The sequence below is a fragment of the Parasteatoda tepidariorum genome, chromosome X2, assembly GCF_043381705.1.
Source record: "Parasteatoda tepidariorum isolate YZ-2023 chromosome X2, CAS_Ptep_4.0, whole genome shotgun sequence".
In the NCBI taxonomy this organism is placed as follows: Eukaryota; Metazoa; Arthropoda; class Arachnida; order Araneae; family Theridiidae; genus Parasteatoda; species Parasteatoda tepidariorum.
In genome coordinates this window covers 32,035,482-32,059,316 of record NC_092215.1, presented here as the reverse complement: position 1 = coordinate 32,059,316, position 23,835 = coordinate 32,035,482, and the positions used below count along the sequence as shown (strand labels likewise).

Below are 23,835 nucleotides of genomic sequence, written 5' to 3'. Positions count from 1 at the left end.
CACCTTTAAATGGTCATTTAGCAATGTGAATTAGATCTAGTTTTACTGACATTAGAAGCTCTTTTAATCTTAGATCCTTATTTTCATACAGATTAAATAGTTTGCGAGTAGATTTATATTTTTTTCTGTGAAATAGTTTAAGTAATATTCCTTAATTGTTATAATATTATAGAGTGTGTTAAAATATCAACAATCAAAAATAGAAAAACTACAAGCAATATTTTTATTGATACAGTTACATGTATGAAAATATCTCGAATAAAGCAAGTAAAAAAAATTTACAGATGCCTTCAGACACTTTCTGAAATTGAAACATACTATTTATTTTGTTTTAAATAAAATATAAAATCGATGTTTTTATAGATAAAAAAAGTAATTTTAAAACACTAACTATATTAAATGGCAATAATAAATAAGCAAGCTTAAATGAATATATATATAAGATTGTATGGATTTAATAAATATGTTAAGAAAGCTTTTTATTACTAATACAAGCTAATTCACTTTCTATCACATTAAAATCGTTTGGCATATAAAGAGTTATGTAACACTGAAATATAATATAAATTGTTGTAACTTATAAAAAAAACTCACGTAGAATTACTCCAATATAAAAAAATGCTTTAAAAACTTTTAAATAATAAATTATAAGAAAAGAAAAAGTGAAGAAACAGTTTCTAAGAAAGCATCTTTCAATAAATGTATTTTTTACTGATTAATAAAAATATCTAAGTTTAGCTTGAAAATAAATACACATAACAAAACACAAGATATAGTTCACAATCTGCATTAATAATACTAATATAAATAGAATGACATAAATAACAAGCACATTCAACTGACACAAAGGTTCATATACGACATTAATCCAATGTTTTCTCCAAACAAATTTTAACTTGCTAAAAGAGTTAAGTATAAACTTTAAAAGGATATAGTAGTTTAAAGTGTTAAAAAAATATTAACTGTAATTTTGAAATATTCAACTACGAATGATATAAAAACAAAAGATTGACAAGTTTATATAAACTATTTTAGCAAGCATAAATGATTATTTACATTTAGTTTTTGTGCACACTCCAAATACTTTGGTTTGTAAAGACATTTATTGCATTACATTAGGATTCATACTGTTTGATAATACATTTACAACCTCATAGAAGAGCATAAGGAAAATATTTATTCATAACAGCTTAGAAAATGTTTACTCAAGACACAGAAAAGGAACAATTATTTTTTCACTAACAGGAACAAGATTTTGTTTCGTTTCACCCAATGGAAGATCACATGATAAAGATATACGAGAATTTTTAATTAATTTCATTTAATGGGCAGGAAGGTTAGTATTGTTTTGCATTAACATTGTAGTCCCTTCTATATGGAAAGTCCATTACTTCAGGTAAATATTAACTTCATTTTAATCCAAATTAAGAAGTGGAAAAAAGTAAATGATGGATTTCCTTCAATAAGTACATTGGTGTAAAATTAAACATGTTGGCCTAAGAATTACTTCTAGAAAAGAATTTCAGCTGAGCCCACAAGCCCATTTCCCAAGACAATTATTCCCTCCCTCCAACTTTTTGAGTACAATCTTGCATACAATTCAAGGCCACTAGGTTTTTATTTTAAAAAATAAGAAAATGAAGCTGTACTAACCCCTATCTAGACGATTTCAATTATGAAAACTATCAAGTGAAGACAATGAAAACATATTATGAAGCTAAAATTTATTCAGTTTTACTTCCTACCGTTTTCTACCTAGCATTATGGTATTTACCAGTTGCAAAATTGCTAAGTTGTTATTTTATGAGTTTATTTTGATTGTGTTATATTTAGTCTGATAACAACAATCACAACATTTTTTGCATTAAATTGATAGATACTAGATAATACTTTAAGTTATAGTTAATGCTTTTTCAAAAAATTATAACTTTACATATAGTGATACTTAATTATTCAGATGCAGTTTTGATTAAGACTCCATTAATTATTATTTTAATATGCAGATTATGAGATAGTTTAGAGATACCCAGATGCCTGAACATCTTCAGACATTGTTATGAAATATATCAGTATGACCTCAAAACCAAGTGTTATTAACAAAGTAGATAAACATTAATGTAAGAAGCAAAAAAAAAAAAAATCTTCAGCAGCTTTTGAATTAAACTAGCACAAACATTAGCTTAGCAGAGACTACGAAACGTTTAGACAAATTTTAAGTAGGTTAAAAATATGCAATTAGGTTTTTCCTGCAGGTAATGATTTGATAGTTTGTTTATTAATAAACTCGTTTAGTTACATAAATTAGTTCTATTTTGAAAATATTCCTGTAATTTAAAGATAATACATATTGTGAAAGTCAGTGATTGTAAAAAACCAAACAAAATAGAACATAATAAAAATATATACAGTAGATAACTGTTTATACACTTTTTCACCTCAACAGTAGTGCAACATGTTATTACTCCTATACTATTACATTATACGGAAGATAATTTCCTTTTAACGCTTTACAAATTTGATTATCAAATAGCAAACACTCCAAAACTGCACTAAAATAATATGATTGTAAAATGCATGTTAGATACTATATTTGTTACTTTTCAAATGTTTTAAATATAAAGTAAAAATTTTTTTATTTTCGTTTTAATTTTTTTGCATACATACTTTTGCATTCATTATTTTTTCTGTACTATCTAATTGCTTTCTTAAAAACCACTGTAATTAACCAGGAAGATTAACTTAATTAATATACAGTACAATTTATTATTATTGAAATCTAAAAAAAAATTGGCTTAAAATGGGATTATTTAGTTGGAGGATACATGTTTATTAATTTATACTGACTTAATAACTTTTTATGTTTAAATTAAGAAAAAAAAACTATATGTCAGTCTTTAATATCCAATACATTAAAATTTTTTAATACAATTCAATTACAAGAAATGAAAGGAGAAAAACACTGTAGATAATATTATGCAAATTGTAATTCATTCAAGCAACAGCCAGCTGTTGGCAAAGGGGGTCAAAAACGTTATGGAAAAACAGAATTAGAAAGGCAATGAGATCAGCATTGAACACCAGTCACCTTTAAAATAACACATAATAAAATTAAATTGGTTTTTAAACTATAATTTATAACAGTAACAAATTTTTCTATTATAAAAAATTTAAAATTAAAGTGCCTAAATATATTATTCTCAGATTAAATTGCACTTAGTTATAAAGATTTAAAGTCTTGGCTCATCAACTGCCTTCAGTTGTGGAAATATTTCATTTTCATGATGGTCTTTTTAAAAGCATATAACCAGTCCTCTACTGTACTATGAATTAACATAGAGCCAAATATAATAAATGAATATATATAAATTTACATAATAGAAAATAAATATGAATAAACATAATTTACAAAATAATTTTTTGTAACTTCAAACTTATTTTTTAAAAAAGGCAAAAGGAATCTGAATAAACATTTTTTATTTAAATGGAAGACACAAATTGAGAATAGGCTTAAAATACCTATGAAAACAGAAAGCATAGATGACATTTCTACACTAAATGAATGAAGCATAAAAGTTTACCAAAGCATGTAATGGGCAACATGAGTACAAAATGTATAAAAGTGCACTAGTTGGTAATATTGCATAGTTGATATCATTAAATATAATAGTATTATAATAGACAAGACATTATTATACACCAGAGAACAAGTAAACACTTAATGACAGTGACAAAAATACATTAACACACTTTAATTCTATCACGCTATATGACATATTTAGTTAAAATTTATCACAAAGGGGAAACTAATGCTGTATAGATTTACACAAAGCCTTGGAGAGTTAAGTCTATTTGTAAAGCTTAACACAGAAATTTACTGCCATTTTTTTTAAAGTGGACAGAGATGAAATAAATCAAATCACTATTTTATAACATTAAAAATCTGTAGTATTTTAACAAGAGCTACAAAAAAGCATCAGAGATATCAGGGAGTATTATTTACTATAGTATTTTATCTGTTTTGAATGCTAATGTGTACAGCATAAACTGCAGTACTCTATTATTTGTTTTTTTACCGCACATTTAATAAATTGATATGACACGATAAATTTACATTAAAGTGGGGAACTTTTAAACGTCTATAAGTGACACTATCACTCTACAAATATTCTTAGATTGCACAGTTAGACTGATATGATTAGTATGTGTTAAGACATTACTATATATTATGATTAATGTGTGCAAAAATTCTGACATTAATAATATAAATACTAGTCACTACAAATTTTTTTCCAGTGAACTATTTATGTCCATTATCTCATGTAAAGGATGCTTGAACATTACCTTAAAAGAAAAAAAAATTAATCGCGAATATTTTTCTAAATACATATTTAACGAAGAAAAATATATTTTATTATTTTTTTATCACTAAGTGATATCTTAATTTTGATTACTATGAGTATGTTTATGTAATTTTTGTAGTTTTCAGTTATGTAATAATATATCATTGTGAGCTCAAACAACTTAAACTTTAAAAATTGATTTTAGAAAAAGAGCACTTTACTGAAACAAACATCAGTGTCACATAATAAAAAAAAGAAAACTAAATTTGCAGAAAATGATGCAGAATATTACTTTTTAGTTAGATTTAACACTTTAAAATAAAAAATACACTATAATAATAGTATTCTATAACAGTGACAACACAGTTTTCAAATAAATTTATACTAAGATCTACTTTACACAAATATATATATGTTTCAGAACAACAATAAAAAAAATATTTTAAACTTATGCTAGTATACAAATTAGCTAAAGCTGTTTTAAACCATAACAAATAAAAGAAACCCTGGATCCCAAAACAAAACAAATGGCACTGTTATTGCACTCTTTTCAAAGTAAACAATAAAATTATTTTTCTAACTCACATGAATCCATGTATTAGGTGGGATCAAATTATATACAACTGTATGTACAGGTTATTAAATACAAAATGAACATATTATTTTACAATGACAATAGGAATGTCCAGGTAAGATATTGAGTTAGAATTTTTTATTTTATTAAAGTAGAATTTTTTATTTTATTAAAGTATTTAATGAGGGTGTTGGAGACAAGAGTATGTAGTCAAATGCAAAGCAATTATTAATTCATTGGTAAATTAAGTAGAATTACAAACTACATTTAAACACACTAAGCTCCATCTAATTTGCTAAAAATTCAGTTTAAAGTGCCCTTTACTTTCCAAACTATCAAAAATAAAAGATACCAGCAAAAACAAAGTTTTATTAAACTGTAACAAAACCTGCACTAAAATATAATGTAAGGACTTTCTGATATAAGAGGTAATAATTCACATTGAAAAATATATTATAAAATTTAGATGCACAACAATTTTTAGAATAAATCTAAAATAAAACTATTTGAACGAAATGAAGCTAAGTGATGACACCCTTCATAACATAAAAATAATTTTCAATAAAAATATTATAGCATTGAATAGAATAGTTTCTCATTAATTTATTGTATAAAGAAATTAACTCAAGGAAGTGAAAAACACAAATTAAAAAATTAAGAAAATGCTTTCCTAATATTTATGTTTTAAATAGAAGTATAAATAAATAATTTACAATTAATAATTTTTAATTAGATAACTACAAACAGCTTTCAAGTAAGTAATTATTTCATCAATAATGTCAAAAGTTATAATAAAATAAAAACAAATGATTATAATAATTACAAACTTCAATAATAAGGGAAAGTATATCAGTGTTATGAAACAATAGATGAGTCTAAATGTAAAAGAATTTTCTCAAGAGTTTTTAGTCTACGAGCTAAACATGTCATAGAAAGAATTAAGACTTGGGATTTGGGTTCAATAGGCAAAATAGCTAGCATCCACCAAAACCATGAAGGGCCATCTGGATTGGTCAGATAATTTGATTCCATTCTTGGCATCGGACCAAAATGTTGCAAAATTTGATGCTTTGTATCTTGAGGTAAACGCATAAACCAACCTTGAGATATTTTGTATAAATGATCATGCAATTGCTTTAGATCTAAAGAAAAAGAATACATGATGAGAAAACAACATTTTTATAACATATAATACATTCAATACAAAGAAAGCATCCATGATACATTAGAATTGAATTCTCCTTTTACCTTAAACAAAGTTTTGTTTTTATATGAAACATCGAATATATAAGTTTCAGACCAGGAATTTATTCTTAAAATAAAAAAGGAATTAAAAGAAATTTAAAATGCAAATGCCTTTCATAGAAAGAAGGTAGGAATATTCTTAAGACCTTTAAAATGACCCCTTTAAATCAAACGTTAGATGAAAAAAGTGATTACACAAGCATGATTGTGTTTTTCAACACAGCTATTTCTAATAAATACTCTACGTCTTTTGTTTCATAAAATATGTTAATTAATTAATTTTTTAAACATATATACATACCCTGAATAAAAAATCCTGATAAAACATCATCTTTTATATATTCAACCGAACCAGTGTTGTAACCATCACGTTCCCCTTTACTTAATATGCGAAATCTTTTACTTCCAACAGTATCAACAACAGATCTTCCATCAGGAAAATATCGAACATCCTTAATTTCCAAAATTGTTCCATACTCAGCAATGCTAAAAAAGAAAACATAAAAATAAAACTAATTTTAATAGGAACAAATTACTTTTCACAAAATTATACCTTTTGTCTAATTGTAAAGCATTTTAAACAAAAAAATACAGTTGCACATCTTTATCAGGAGCATCATTAGGACAAATCATCTTGTCCCTTAAATAGAGATAGCTCATAAATCAAAGAGAATAAGAAAAGTAAAAAAAACCCATTTAATTCCATTAGAAATTCAAATTCCCAGGCTTTGTTCTACTTTTTTATGCAGTCTGCTTCATGTTGCTATCTACTGACTTTACTTTACCACAAATAGTTATAAAAATAATATGCCTTTACTTAAATTTGTTCAATCAACCATTGAGGCTCCAACTAGTAGAGTCTGATTGTTTTGTTTTTTCGTGTATTAACTTGTAGGAATGTCTTGTTTTTATTCATAGAGATATTTCATGTTCTTACGGGAGAAAAAAAAACAGTTGAAAACTACTATATCAATATTTTACGATTCAGTTCTTCTAAATATAAAAGTTTTTCTATGTTCTTGTAATTTAGAACCCATAAATTTTTATAAATATTTCTTCATTATCATTTAGCACATAACTAACTTGGGCTGTATTTATTCCAAAATTCTGTCTTAAATCACACAAATTAAGCTTTTCAATTTCTACTAGATTAATTATGTTAACTTTCCTTTTCAATATACATTTTTTCCTCTGTGAAACCAGAGTAATAATATGTAAAAGAATAAAACTACACTTCTCACACATTACAGCCTACGCAAGAACCTAACAGATAAAAATTTTTCCTACGCACTTAAATTTTTTTTTTTTGAATTAACAGCTTTTTGATTATCATTGGGTGGTTTGTCCATTAAAGTTTGATTTGACCAAATTGTTTCTAATTGACCATTGTTTCCAACAATACAATCAAGTCAGTTTCTGGGAGGTAAGAAATCTTCTCCCTCCTTCTACTAACAATTAATTTTTTCATTGAATGTGAAATTTCTCCTCATTGCACCATGGCAAGGTCTGAAGCAGCAATTATTAAGAGAAGGATAAATATATTAATAAAGAGTATTTAAACTTTGATTTTGTATTTCTTTATCTCCAATTTAATTTTGAAACTTTCTTCAGTTTCCTTTAAATAGTATACCTTATTTAAAGGTAAATATATTAAAGCTCCTATTCAAAGCATAGGTGTAGTATGAGGTGGGAGGACACTTTTCGTTTATAGAAAACTGTTTATTTTAAGTTTTATGTGTACATGCATATTTATGTTTTATATATATATAAATGTATCAATAAAACTTCCAACTTTATGAACAGTTTTTTGAAAACAAAAGGTGAGCTACCTCACCTTCACAAGGGCTTATGATTCAAAGGGACCTTAAATAGAAGATCATTTAAAATTGTCCCTTACATGATGTACAACTGTAGTTAAAAGTGAAATAGTTAAAATGTAAAAAATTGCTAAATATTAGCAGTTTGGATAACTTTTTCCTTAAAATAAGACAGGATTTTCTTTCAGTAAAGAATTATCCTAAAGTGATAGATCAAGTTATAGCTGAAATGTTAAAATTATGGAATGCTTATAATATAAAAATTTATATCAATCTAGATAGTCAAAGATAAATAATTATTTCACACAATAAAATTTTTGAACTTTTTCTTTTTAGTTCTAAAAGGGAGAATTTTTCGTGTATTTGATTGTCTGGCACAAGAAAATAATTGAAATGCAAAATAAAATTAAAACGAGATAATTACTTGTTATCAATATAAGCACACATTCCAAATTTGCGATTGCCAGATTCCATGCATTGCCTAATCATAAGTCTGTAACGTGGTTCAAAAATATGAAGAGGACAAGGTACAGTTGGAAAAGATGTGGTACACACGAAAAGAGGAATTTCGTGATTTGGATCCTTTCCAGCACTAAAAATAAAATGTGAATTTAGGAAGAGTTTAAAAAAATCAATTAAAGAGTCAATCAATACTTCTTAAGAAGGAAAATATATTAAAAAATATAAATGAACAGCTATACTTTTGATAAAGAATCAAATTTTCATGGTTTAATCTGTTTCTATACCTTTTTATCCCTCTTAAGTATGACCCCCTAATATAGCAATGCTCCATAATAACAATCAACACAAAAAGCCCCATCCAGTATGCCGTAGTCAGAAGTGGCGGATTTCAGGTAGCTAAACTACTGTAGTCAATAAATTTTTTTCACAGTTTGTTGCATGTGTTACTTTTTAAAAAAAGTAGAGAGCACAAAAAAATAGTTATTAGCTATTCCTGGTAACTACTTTTAATGTTAGTTTAGTAAAGACGCAAGGCTTAAAAATAACTAATTTTTCAAACCTCGATTAATACAATCTCTGCAGGTTCGTCAATGAATGCAATGAGAAAGTCCCAGGAGTGTGACTAAGCGTTAATAAGAATTATGTATTACGAATATTTAAACTAGCCATTACGAATAATAGCTAATTGATTACCTTCACATGTGAATGTACTCTCATGTAACATTGATGTTATTTCAATAGAAAGGAATATATTCTCTCTGTAATTTTCAAAGTATTTTATTTCTTAGTGGAATTAAAAGAGCATTAAAAACTTAACAAAATTAAAAATATCCTAGCATTTTCTAAATTAAATATTTGCTATTGAGAAAGTCATAAAAAGTTGAAGATTAAAAGAACAAATTCGTAAAAAATGCATTAAAATAACAAACTATGTCATGCAAACGCGAATAAATATTTCGTAATAATTCTTTATAAAATAAGCTAATTTTTTATTCAAAACCATTTTGAACATGGATGTAAATGAAGTTCTCCAAAGTTAGTCTCCCAAAAGTAGTGAAGCAATGACTACATCTTGAAAGTAATTTGTAGTTACTACATTTCAAAAAATGTAGCAGTAGATGTAGTTAAATACATTTCTAATACAATAATTGCTGTTAACTACAAAAATAATGTTTTCCGACAACTGACCATAGGTATGATATCAGTTTAATGCCCATTACAACGTCTGAATGGAACTGAACCGATCATTTGAATACAGCGATCAAAGCTTAGACATTTAATTTAATAAGGTTTCAAAAAAATTTTTCAATTATTTTTTCTTTTAATGTTACTAGACATTAAATAAGAAACTTCTCGAGATTTTTTTGAATAAAGGAAAAATGACATAATTCTCTTTATTTGATTTGTATCCTAGGTGTCATGGTCTATGTCAAAAAGCTAGTGAAATAAAGATGTCTTCACGTCGATAGTAAATAATTTTTTGTGAATAGTTGATGGTGTGGGTGGTTAATTTTAAAAGTTAAAACAAGTAATCTTTGTTGTTATCTAGACATTATAAATATGGACACTCAGAACCAATGTATTATTTTCAAAATATTTTCCTATATAATAAAATACTTTGAAAGTATTTTCAAGCATGTATTAACATGCAGAATAATAATAAGAGCTAATTATTATTGATTATTCTGCTAGTTTTAAAATTCTTATTGAAGTGAAGAATTGCTTGGTTAAAATTAGTTTTTTTTACCTATGAATAATTATTTAAAGTTTTTTTTTTTGCATTTATGGTATAACAACCACACATGTTATAACTTCCATTTTAATTCAAATGACAGAGGTTGTTATATCCAGCGTCAACTTTACCGTTATCAATTTAGGAGTGAAATAAAACCAGTTAAAGGTTACCTAGCGGAATTTGTTAATTTTTTTTTCATATTGGTGAACAAAGAAAACATATTACTCAGTCACATTTGCATAGCAATTTTAATACCAAGCAAAGTTTTTCCATTGAATGAAAACTATATATATGTAATGTTAGCTGTCATGTGAGCAAAACAAACAAGCACAGGATTTTAAAAAGAGCAAATTAATTTTATTTAATCATTATGTGATGATGGGAAAGAGAGAGAGAGTGACACAAACTCGTTGTGCTGCTCCATAAACGTTAGGGAAATTCTTGCAAAGAAAATCCGTACAATGTCTCGTTTTAGGTAATCAGTGAAATTTTAGTAATTGTTATTGGTTTATTAAATAGGTCGCGCGCTTCCTACAAAAAATAAAGAGAAAAATGTCTTACTTTTAATTAATGCATACTTGAACCAAAAATAGATTAAAAAATGCAAATTTAAAAGTGTGAGAAAGCGTTTCGCTTTGAATAATAAATTAAGAAAAGGATTTGTACAAAAGGAATAACATAAAAAGATTAATTGAAGCTTTTTATGTTACACACACACACACACACACACACATATATATACATATNTATATATATAAACAGCCAGGCTCTACGTAAGGTTAGTTAGGAGTTGTCAGATAAAAAGTAAAGCTTAATGGAAATCAAACAAAATTTAGAAAATTTAATAAGTTTGAAAATGATATCCATTATCAGCTGTTAGTAGGTTCCCTGTATATGACATAATAAGGCAATATCTTTATACATGTAATAATGAATTTGAGATAATCAGAGATTAGAATTATGTACTTAATCTATAGCCGCACTCTTAATCTATAGCCGCAATGTAACCTTTTTTTAATACACTAAAAATTGTGTTGTTTCTTAATTTGAAATATGTTTCAAGTAATTATGTTAGACAGAAATCATAAATTACAAATCTTACTTAGCAAGTTCTTCCATTTCTTCAATAAATAATGCTTTCCTTTGAAAATATTCAGTAGAGAATACATTTGCCATAACTAATTCAATCATTTCGTTCGTGCTTTGAACACGTTCAGCTAAGCACTGAAAAAAATGGTGATTCATTAAGGGGAAGAACAAGAAAAGTTGAATGAATGATCAAAGTTAATACAGGTTAAAACTTTTTCTTCAGAGAAAGTTTATAAAAAATTAATTCACAGCATTATTATTTCAGCATTCATAACCCCATGAAAGCCAAAAGCTAAAGTAAAAATACATTGACATAAAAAGTGCAATTAATATTGATAAAAATAAATTGCATAACATTAAAATATACATTATTAATATTAAAACAACCAAAACAATTACACTTTAGCCACTAACAATTTTTTAATTCTAATTTTTTGAATTTTTCTCATGTAAAAATCATATTTGAGCAAATTGCTTTTATAGAAATTTGACCCTTTTTTAATTCTGAAATTCTGGTGGGTAACTAATTGTTAATGTCAACCTTTCTTATTTCAACATGATAAATTTCATATGTATACATAAGTAGACACTGTGTTTTTTGAGCATGATGGAAATAATACTTTTACTTCTTAGAATAAAAAAAGAGAATTGTTAATGTCAACCTTTCTTATTTTAACATGATAGATTTCATATGTGTACATTAGTAGGCACTGTGATTGGTGCATGATGGAAATGATACTTTTATTTCTTAGAATAAAAAAAAGAGAATTCTGTAAAAACCTAAATGTGAAAAAATTTTAAAAATATTCCATTATGTGAAGCATGAAAAAAATTTATTCGTTAAAGGGATAGATTAAATGAGTCCTTAGAAGTTTTCCTCTAGTACTGATTTTTGATTGTAAGGTTCAGATTTTTTTTAAATAACTTAAATTAATAAATCTAATATATTTTTATTCTTAGTTATTACATTTTATACTTTATTGGTTTTTACCCAAGCATTATTTATTCAGAGTTGATATCTTTCTGCACTTTTTGGGAAAATTTCTAACATTTTATTGTATTATTCTTTGCTTTGTAATATTGATTTAAAGTTATTTTCCACAACATGTATAACACTGTTTAAAATATTTTGCAAAAAGCGCAGTAGTTGGCAGTCCTGTATATTCAAAATTGCGAAGGAATAAAAAATTTTTTACCGAATGAAAGCAGCTAATTTGAAGTTTAAAGTAAGGAAAAATGCTTTAAGATTTAATGTATTGCTAAACAAAATAATTTCCTTTGTTAGATAAAAATGCTATAAATTACTAAACTTATTTGTTTAAAACATATAAAAATAATTATTTTTAAGGTAGAAATTAAAGAAGACATCTATTTCACTACCGCAATGTTTTCCAACTATAGATGTCCTTTATAATATATGGTGAAGAGAAACTACTTGCACACTAGCAACTGTTACTACTTACACATAAAGAAAATAAATTTCTATTTTATCAGTTTTTTTGATTTAGGCAGAATTTTTTATCCCACGACAATTAAAATTTCCTAATATTTTTCCATACTTTTTAGCATGCACTTTATAGAATTCTTTAAAATACTTTAATTTTGCATGTTTTTTCAAAGTGTGAAGTTTTAATAAAAAGGTCTTGTTTTAGTGCACATAACAAGTTATGAACAGATATTTTTAAAAACAATAAGACCTCTAGGTTCATACATAAAAAGAGGAAAGAAAGAAAAATTGTGTACTGAATAAGTAGCTAAATTATAAAACTTTTTGGAAAAGTAATGCATGCTTGTAGCAAGCTTCATTTTTCGACCACCAAGTGATAGCTTATTGAGAGTATTAAAAATATATTTGCAAATTAAAATTTTTTGAAAAATTTATTAAAACAAATATTTGTTATGTACATTGAAAACTTGCAGGCTTTGATCATATAGTTTATGTTTTTAAAAAATGGAATTTAGATTTTTTTCAAAACAACTTTTCTTAAAACTTAGCACAAATGTTTGGTGAAATCAGAAAATTCCTGGTTACTAGATATTTTAGTGCAGGAACTCTGACTTACAAATGTTTTTCAAACTTGATCATTGTTTTGCTTCTTGATCATTGATTACTATCTTCATAGACAGTAACAGTTATCAAGTGAAATAAAATATACATAAAACATAATGCAGAAAAAGTGACCTCAAAATTTATAATGCTTTATATTTCAAATTAAAAAAAAAAAAATTAAACAGTTTTTAAAATTAACTAAGTCATAAAAAGCTATTAAGAAAATAGTAGTTTAGTTCTGAAAATTCTCAGATTTACAGAACAAAATTTAAAAAATATTTTAACCATGTTCAGTCAATTAATGTGATGTTTAAACAACAGACCGAAAATATATTTATAATACTTACAGTGGTGAGAGAAGTTTTACAGAGGGGACAAGTTGGTTGATGATCAAAACAGCGATATAAGCAAACTCTGCAAAATGTGTGGCCACAAGGAGTAGTAATTGGTTCCCACAAAAACCTTAACAAGAAAATAAATCTTAAGTAATACTATATAATAATATTAGTATCAATTCTTTAAAAAAGTTTCAGTTGAGTCTGAGAAAAAAACATATAGACTTAGCTTTGTAGACAACTTCTGATATATGATTCGAAAAAAATAGTTGTTCATTTAAATTGTAATTTTAGCTACATTAATATCTAGGTATAAAACACATTTTCATTTTTTAAATTTACTTATTTATACATTCTTTTTTTAACTGGCCATATTTAGCGATATGCTTGCACAACTTTTTTAGGGGGGAAAACATAAATTTATAGATATTTCGAATTAGAAGTTGAGTGAGTAGGGTTTTTTGTGTTACCAAAAAAAAAAAGATGCAATAATTTTGAAAAGTTACTTTTTTAAACTTTAATTTTTATAAACTTAAATCTTTTCACTTGTCTTCATTAAAAGTGTCTTAAAGTTCCTAAGTAACATATAATAGCTAGTTGTAAAAGTAGAGCAATAAAAGTACTAGAGTAAAATAACTTATTTTTCCTTTTGTAATCAAATAATATATTTTTATAAACAAATAAATGAATTTATATATAAAAAAGATTATTTTAATAATAAATTAGCTAAGGAGCTTAAAATGTATAAGATCGCAATAATTCTATACTTCATTGAACTCCATTACTGTTTTCAAAACGTGATATCCTGAAGATTATTTAAATAAATAAAATTAAAAAAACTTTGGAACCTACGCGTTCTTCTTTTTTTAATTTTTGCCCAGATAGTACTTTATAATCAAATATTGAATAAGGGAGACTATTAGCACAATATGAATAATAACAATGAGCCAAAAGGAAGTAAAATGCAGTGTTTTATTATGAATTAACATCAACTTTCAACAGAAAAGACAAATACTAAAATGTGTAAACCTTTATAACTATAATAGCCCACCCTTATAAAATATGTCTGGGCATGCTTATGATTTTGAAGCTGATCAACAAATGGCATTATTAACTCAGTCTGATGTCAAAGAAAAGAAAAAACATAGAAAAGATAACTACAATTGGAGCTCAGGAGTTCAAAATCCCACATTTCCAAGAGGGGAAAAAAAGGTAAACCCTAAGGGACTTCAAATAAATTAAGAATTATGTCAAGATCAATTCTTAAAATGAAACAATATAATATAGTAGTTTAAACATTTTGTACAATAAAGAAATGAAATAAAACTATAAACAAATTGTTTGGTAAATTAATTCGCATGGTTTTAATAACATAAATAACATGACAAGTCAAAGAAACCATAATACAACTAGAAAATATCTGATTAATAACCAAAAAATTTACTGCAACTTCAAATAGAGTAGCTTATTTCGGGCTAACATAGCAATAAGCAAACCATTTTATTTCAAATTTAAATTTGAGTAAATAGAATATAAGAAAATCTAATAAATATTTTTCAGTACCTCATGCACAATGGACATTCAAAATCCTGCTTGTCAATAAGAGATGCTCCAATTCTATTAATCACAAACTTTTCTCCTGAATAAATAGAAAATTCACTGTTAAAAACAATAAGTAGCAACAGGAGATGCAAGTTGGAGATTAGTAGCAGGTCTGAGCATACATAGCAAATTGTGAACACTCATCTTTGTCAATTAGTTCAGCCAAATGAGTAATCTTTTTATTGACTCGATGATTAGTTTACCTGAATGTATGTGTGTTTCCAGAAACAGTGTCATTTCTGTATCCCCTACATCAGGGATGGCGAACCAATGGCACGCGACACAATATTTTGGGCACTCCACCGATCACAATTGTTGTTACACTATGAATTGTTATTACACAAATGCTATTACGCTATGAAGCATATGTAACAATTAAATTAAAATTCACAAAAAACAAACAAAATAATAAACAATTATTAATAGAAAAATTAAAAATTAATGCTAAAAAACAATTATTAACAGTAAAAAACAAGCTAACAATAAATAAATAACAAAAAAAATCAACAGTCCTGCTTAAAATAACATCTTACAATCTAATATAAGTTATTGGTCATCTAATCTGCAACAACAGAAGTCACACTGATGTTACTTTAAGTTGAATTACTTGTATAACTGAGACATTGCAAAATGTATTTTTTTTTTCAATGTAAATAAAGAGTTTTGAGTTGATAGTATTTAGTATTATTCTTTTCCCAATAATCAGGAAGTCAAAATTATTTGACGGCACGTCTATGACCTCATTAAGCAATTTTTTAGAGAAAACGGCACGTTGGTGTATAAAGGTTAGCCACCCCTGCCCTACATGCTAAGAAGAATACAATATTTTAAAAAATGGAATTTTTAAATAGATACTACTTATTTTGTAGATTGTCTAGAACAAGTTACCTGGAAAATACACACAACATTTAGTTTCAAATATTTCAAACCAAGGTTGTAAAAAAATGTGCTTTTTACACGTCACCCACCATTATATTTATTGTTTTGAGCAACAATATTTTTTTCACAATCTATACTTATTTTTTTAAAAAAATATTTCTCAAAAATTTCAAATCAATTTTTATCCTAATACGCTTTTGTTTCGCACAAGACAAAAGGCCATGAATTTTTTGCCTTTATAAGCGATTCTGCCACTTTTAGACAGCTGACTACACATAACTTTCTTCATTCCCCTTTATGCCAAATATTCAGTATGTTGTGTGTTTGTTCAACTAGTTAAGATATGATTGCTGTTAATAATGATGAATGCTCTACATGATTTCATTTTATTCATGACCTAGCAGAAGACAGGCTGATATTTGAAAGATTTTTTAAATCCAATTATTTTCTTCTTCTAACAATTTACCTATTCCAGCAATTTATTTTATACACATAAATTATTTTGAGAAAAGTGGTTTAACTACGGAATAAAGTAGGTACTGTGTTGCTATTGCTTAAAAAGTAATTAAATAAATAAAGTCAAAAAAAATAATAAACAAGCAAAGGAAAATAAAGTCCGATCAAGTTTGTCCAATCAAGTTAACAATCTCAAAAACGCAATTCACATAATATATAAATTAAATTTAAAATATTTTAAACATGTTGTTCCATTCATTTGACTTTTTTTCATAAAGTTACACTTTTTCTGATAAACATAGTATTCTAGAACATGTACAGATTTGTAATAATAATTTTCCTGTTATACACTATTTTTTTTCAGAGAAAAAAGACTGGCTCACTATGCAAGTCAAGATGCAACTATAAGTGTGGAGAACAATCACAAAATAACAGAATTTTTTCGTATTATTATAATAAATTCATGCAGATTAGTAATAGTTTTATCAACACTAAAAATTTCACAAAATAACTTCCTATTGGAATTATTATCATTACCAGAATATTTTGTATCAATCAATTAAAGGGATAATTAAAACTTGTCTGGGTAAAATTTGCAATTAACTTTTCAATCAATTTATTACTTATATTTAATATGTCTCCACAACAAATTTAAGCTAATTCTGATTAAAGATTCTGACAGGTGATTTGGACCATTGAGTAATTTTTATGCACTAAGTAATAATTGTTGCAAAATTTAAATGCATTTATATTTTTAAATGTTTCTACCATTTTTTTTGTACTTATTTTTGTCAAAAAAGCTAACTTTTCTTGAGATCTATTGAATTGATAAAAAAAAAAATGTTTCATTGTCCCCTCCCTTTTTTAATTTTCTTCATTTGTGTTTAAAGACAATTTTTAAACTTTCATTTTCTAACCAAGCTTGACTCCAAATTCTATTCTCGAAGAGAAAAAGATTCAAACAATCTGAAAGTTATAGTCATTTTAAAATAGACTTGTTAGAAACAGTCAAACAAAAACAAAAAAAAAATTAAATAAATAAAATAAAAAATTACCACTAAGCTTTGTAATATCTTCACACAACTTTCTCATAAGAAGGACTAGATCTTGGTTTTCTTTTGGTTTATTCAGATGTTCACAGCTTATAACCTGCGAAAATATGTATCAAAATTATTGATGATGTAAGATGTCATATATTCATGGATAAACATGTGAAACAAGAGTTGAGATTTAAAATTATATTTTTTCTCTCTTTAAAAAAAAAGATGCTATTTTAAAAAGTTGTATAAGAGAATTTTAAATTAATTTCATGCAAAGAATTTTAAATAATTTCAGAAATTTTGACAATCATGCTTACTTTGCATTTAAACTAACTTCATTATAAGTTGCTTTTGAATAATTTTGAGCTTTCACTTATTTAATGATATTGATTATTATTACAATCAACTTATTACAGAATGGTTTATTATTCCTAATGTTTAAATTCTTGCAAATTTGAACGTTAGTAAAATAGTTTATTAGTAATAGAATCTATGATCTAATTATTTATGATAAAATTATTAGATAATCAGCAATAATCACCAATTTTCAAGATTTTAAGAGTACACATTAAGCATAATTAACAAATCTTAACATTATTAATTAACATTAAAAAGTCAATTTTTTACTATACCAGGGATGATTATTACACTTACTGAAAATTTTATGTGTAAAAACTTGATAAGATATAAATTTACATACTATTCATAGTTAATATAATTTTTTTTTAATAATTAAATTACTCATCAATAAAAATAACACACTTTTAAAGTAACTTACTTAAGAAAAAACTCAGTTCTGAAAGAACCTCGATACTGGATTTAAAAATTGCATGAATATTAATAATCACAATATTGGATTTTAAGAACACTAAAATACAAATCATATTATTGGGCTTTTGAATTGCGTAAATATGAATCGCGATACGCATGACTCTTTAGATTAAGTGAATAGGAATAGCTACATCTGATTTTAAACTCGCTTGAATATGAATCGCGGTGTAAGCTTTCTAAATTAGGTAAATACGAAAATCGATTTTAGATATTAAAATTGCGTGAACATGAATCTCACGATATTAGAGGATTCCGGCATAGTTTCAAAGATTTAAAAACTACGAAAATCCGACAAACCAAAAATTATAATTGCGGAAGAGTTGCATGTTTGAAAACATCTTGCTAACGCAATTCAGCGAATGTTTCAAAATTTAAATTCTAGATTGTAGAATTTAATTCTCACATTAAATTTTAAATTGCGGTGAAAATCTCATCGGATTACAAGTGATTCTTGGAAGTCCGCAAATCTGAAATAAGAATCAGATCAGAATCAAATCTGAAATTTTATATAATATATTTTATATTAATAGTGATTTCAAGGCTGAAAGCTAAAGATCTAAATTTAATTTCCTGCAGTTTTTTTTAACAATAATCAATACACACTTAAGGACAGAGAGAGAGAGAGAGAGAGCAAAAAGAGATTACTTATAAACTACACAATTTAAAACAGTATATTAAAAATTTTATAAAAATTTAAAAAGTTAGCATATTTAAAAATTTTCATCACATTTATAATAAATTTTGATTAAAAAATTAAATGATCTAACCTTTAAAGGGTCAAAAATATTTTCTAAATCCTTTGTCACTGAACTGCAATCACATTTCTTCATATATTTTGGATCTTTCAGCAAATGTTTATAGAAAAGCTATTAAAAGAAGTTTATTGTCAAACTTATGTACAAAATTCAAAGGAAAAGCCAATTAGAAATTTTAAATATAATATTTTTAAAAATGTCCATGACTGGGTAATACATTTTATGCAGAATTCTGCACTTTTGAAAGTTGTTTGACTAACCCTCAAGAACTTACGCAATTTCATTTTTCCAAATTTCTTTGTTTTTGCTTAAATTGTATGTTAGCTTTCATCCACGATAAGTATAATTAGTATCAAGTATTGATATATGTGCGATCTTAACAAAGAACCAAACTGAGTTTCTGATACCAATGATTCAGTGTTTACTTTTATGTAGGTATTTTTATAGTTTGTTGCCTATAGTATATTCATAATTTATATAGTTCATTCCAACATCAATACCACATACATATATTTTATCTCATAATGTCCTATTTATGATACAATGTATGCATGAAACTAAGATAATTTTTGCTCTCTAAATTGATGAAAAATAAAGCAATTAATAAGACATCAGAAAAAAAAAATTTTTTTGTATAGAAAAGGAACTGTGTGAAAAATTAATTTAAATAATATTTTTCTGAATCTTTTTTACCTTTAGGAAATAAAGTTGATTACTGTAAAATTCTAGAAATTATAAAGAACACAGATTATTTAGAGAAATAAATTTAAAAAAAAAAACTCTTTTGTATATTTTACATAGATAAACCTTTGACTGCTCTAAATTCCATCCGTAAAAAGACAGTCATTCTTTATAAAAACATCTCGATAATTAAAAATATGAATCTCTATTTGAGAAAAATTAAAAATTATATATGTTTTACCTAAATATTACCCAAAAAAATATTTATAATTGCGATAGGAATATCTAGACTAAATATCAATACAGATGACACAGAAAATCAGAAAAAAACATGGTTAAGTAAAAAAAAAAAAATCATTTACAGTTATATAAATCATGTAATGAAAATTGCTTAGATATTTAAGTATAATGATTTTTGTTACATAAGATTCTAACATATTTGTAAGAAAACAAACTGGAGTATAATCTACACACAAGTATTAGAACACAATCTACACACAAGTATTAGAAAGTACATACTGTAAGATAAGTGAGAACACGCTAAACATACCTCAATAGCTTTGTCTTTAGCTTTATTATCACTGGGATGAAAAACAGAGCAGATTAAAAGTAACTGTATAGCTTCAAGATATTTTTCTGAGTTGACTAGTAAGTTTCCTTCCCTTAAGCACTCCTATAAATAAAATTACAAACCATGTAAAACTAGTAATTGCTTAAAAAATAATTGGAAACAAAAATAAATTTTTTTAACTCTCTTAGTTATAATTTATTCCAAATCAGGGTCGGCATTTTGGGTATTTCCCAGAAGACTGGAAGAAGCTTGAAAAAACTCGACAAAATGGAAAAAACTAAAATGAACATTACAATACAACACAGTGGTTTAGCAATACGTATTATGAATACTGCTTAAATTCAAAGAAATTAAGATTAATATTATACCAGAAAGTTAAGTTTTTAAATCAACTCTTTTAATTTTATACAGAAATTTAAAATCTAGGTACATTACATAAGAGTCAGTTTGGACATGTATATTTAACAGTTTTTGAATATGAAAACTAATAGGCTATTTGAAATTGTGAATTCAAAATATGATTGATAATAAAATATATGTTTTGTAAATGGTTTGTTAATTTGATAGAATTGATAAAATTTTATTACAAGATTTTTAAAGTTCTTTAATTATAAAATAGGGTTTTACTATATTCTTAAGTGAAATAGGTTTTTACATAAGTAAAATATTGGAGGACTAAAATTATTTTAATTTCCTAAGAAATTTAGTTTTCTTTCCAATCTTTGTTTTTAAGTTTTTGTAAACATAAAAAATAATACACCGGAATAAATAGCTTGGAAATTAATACTGCTGTTTAAACTAAAGTAGGGAACCGATTATCCGGAATGAGCGGGACCATCGCTATTCCGGATAACTGATTTTTCCGGTTTTCTGAATCGTTACAAAAAGCCATTTTTTTATTGTTAAACCCAACTAAAAAAATCTTTAGAAATAATCTAAAAAAGAAGAAAAAACAAAGTAATTCACTAATGATTATTTCCAAAATGATGGTAAGGTAAACATCTTTCAAAAAAGAAAGAAAAATCCTAAAATCTTATGAGGGAAAAAAAAATGTTCCTAAAAAAAATGGAGGGAAAATTTATCGAATTTTGTTCCGCGTTTTTGGTTTTCCGATTTCCGGATAATGGGTTCTTTACTGTACATTGCAATTATAAAGGCTTGGAAGAAACCTATTTCTTCTAAGGTGGTTTTTACAACTGTAGAAGAAACTTGCCATTCCAAACCTTTAGTTGACTGCTTCCCAGCAACAAAAACTAGATTTTCCCATTGATGCTCAAAAAGTAAAGTAGTACTTTTCAGGGACAAAATTTTGCTCTGAGTCATAATTCTTAGAGGGTTAATATAAAAAATAATTTATGGAAAAAAAGGAGGTATAAAGTTGTCTTACTTTGAAAACAATGTTGCTTAAAAATGGTTTGGAGAAAAAAAAACAATGGGAGGAAATATTTCTTTGTTTAACTGCCAAAGAAAAATGTAAAAATAATAGTTAATTCATGTAATCAGTATCTCAGGTTTGGCCAAGGGTGACTCAGCCTTTCATCCCTTCAGTGGGTTGATAAAATGAGTACCAAGCATGCTTGGGAACTTAGCACTGAGGGCAACCGAAACATCTGCTCCTGCACAGTAGGAAATAATTATAGGCTTATTAGAAGGTACACAATGTGCCCCCCTAGGCATTGTTCAAATACCTTAGCCTTCTTTGGGCTATCATGCAACTGAGTTTAGTTTCATGTAATCAGTACTACACAATTAGAATTGTTTTTAACATTAGTTATAACTTAATCAATGTGTCCAAAAATAGACAAACACCATGGGAAATTTACTATGATGATTTTAATTTCTAGATGACCCATTTTTGAACTCATTGATTCAAATAAAAAATGGAGAAGAAACAGTCTTGTCTGTAGGCCATGTAATTTCTACAAAATTTGTTATATCTTGAAATGCTTATCTACAAGTACTAGTAGAGTGTAATTTTGATCCAACTATGTCTGCTCCCCCAGCCAGATGTGGTGTATATGATTTTCGTCTAAAACAGCTTGGGTCCAATTAGATTGAACTTTTCTTGATCCTGCCTTAGATCTAACATTAATGTATCTTATTTTTGAATAAGACAACATAAAAATTTTGTAAAAATATCGTTTTGTCTAAAACAGCTTGGTTTCAATTAGATTGAACTTTTTTTTATCCTGCATTAAATCTAACATTAATGTATCTTATTTTTGAATTAAACAACATAAAAATTTATTAAAAATATTATTTTGTTTCCAATAGTAACAAAATTTATGTACCTTTAAGGAAGGACTTTCAATAAAGCTGCAACAAGCATCAAAGTTCTGGAATGATTCCTCATTATTTGCATTGTTCTCATCTGTAGTAGACTGATCTAAAATTCAAAATGAATCTTTAAAATATTATAATTAACGACTTAGTCATAACTTAATAAATTAGTATAACAGCAAAAAATATTGTTAGCATGAGCAAGATTTTTTTTTTTTCAAAATTAGCTAGAACTATTTTCTAAATACTTTGTTAGAGTCAGTCCTACCTTTAATCTCAAATTTCATTGAGTGATTTTGATCAAAAATAAAAACAAGTTACCCACCGAATTTTTTTTTAAATTTTCACCTTTTTATTAAAACCAGGCATTTTTTTTTTTTAAAAAATCTAAATATAAGAACTACATGTTTTTAATTTTAAATATTTATTTTTGAAGGATCCTTTTCATCTTTCTTTTCATTTAACAAAATCGGATTTTTTTTAAAATTAATATATAAATTTATATTCTTTCTTTTAATTTTTTCAAAAAGTTTTAGAACAAATTACTTTTTGAAAAATACATAACTAAATTTTCTGTCAAAATCAGAGTTCTTTAAATATTTTTACTTTAAATAGCTATACAATAACTAAATATAAAATCCAAATTTCCCAACTAATTTTAGATATTTATTATTTTTGCAGGGTTGGCAGGTTTTTGACATGTGACAGTTTTTGACAGTTTAAACCGTCACGTCAAAAACTTCACTGTCAAAAATGTTGAAAATGTCAAAAACCTATATTCATATGTGAAATTTAATTAATACATAAAATTTATATATTTTTTATAAAGGATAGTGTTTCTAAATATGTTCTAGAAAAAATAAATTTAAAATTTTGAAGAAACACTTATATTTTGAATAGTAACCAAAATCTTGTACTTTTGAAAGCTCACATCTTTTGTAATATTATGTATTCATTTTCATGTGTTATTGAAAATCTGCAGTGATATTATTAAGAAATTTATTTATAACCAAATTTAGTGTATAGTATAGATTATACTAAAAATTAGACATTTTTAAAGATAAACATTAGCAGTTTTGTACATTAGACATCT

The 23,835-nt window shown here is 25.9% G+C and overlaps 1 protein-coding gene across 1 annotated transcript in view; it reads right to left on the bottom strand.

Moving 5' to 3' along the window:
* Window positions 1-209: 209 nt before the first annotated feature.
* LOC107440906 (LON peptidase N-terminal domain and RING finger protein 3) overlaps window positions 210-23,835 on the bottom strand; it is a 45,069-nt gene continuing 21,443 nt past the window's right edge. The window contains exons 2-11 of the mRNA XM_016053989.3: window positions 22,754-22,848; window positions 20,442-20,564; window positions 19,223-19,321; window positions 17,640-17,733; window positions 15,211-15,286; window positions 13,660-13,774; window positions 11,276-11,397; window positions 8,401-8,568; window positions 6,461-6,645; window positions 210-6,056 (exon numbers count right to left, since the gene is read on the bottom strand). Of these exons, the coding sequence (XP_015909475.1) occupies window positions 5,770-6,056; window positions 6,461-6,645; window positions 8,401-8,568; window positions 11,276-11,397; window positions 13,660-13,774; window positions 15,211-15,286; window positions 17,640-17,733; window positions 19,223-19,321; window positions 20,442-20,564; window positions 22,754-22,848 (1,364 nt within the window). The 3' untranslated portion in view covers window positions 210-5,769. The remainder of the gene's footprint in view (window positions 6,057-6,460; window positions 6,646-8,400; window positions 8,569-11,275; window positions 11,398-13,659; window positions 13,775-15,210; window positions 15,287-17,639; window positions 17,734-19,222; window positions 19,322-20,441; window positions 20,565-22,753; window positions 22,849-23,835) is intronic.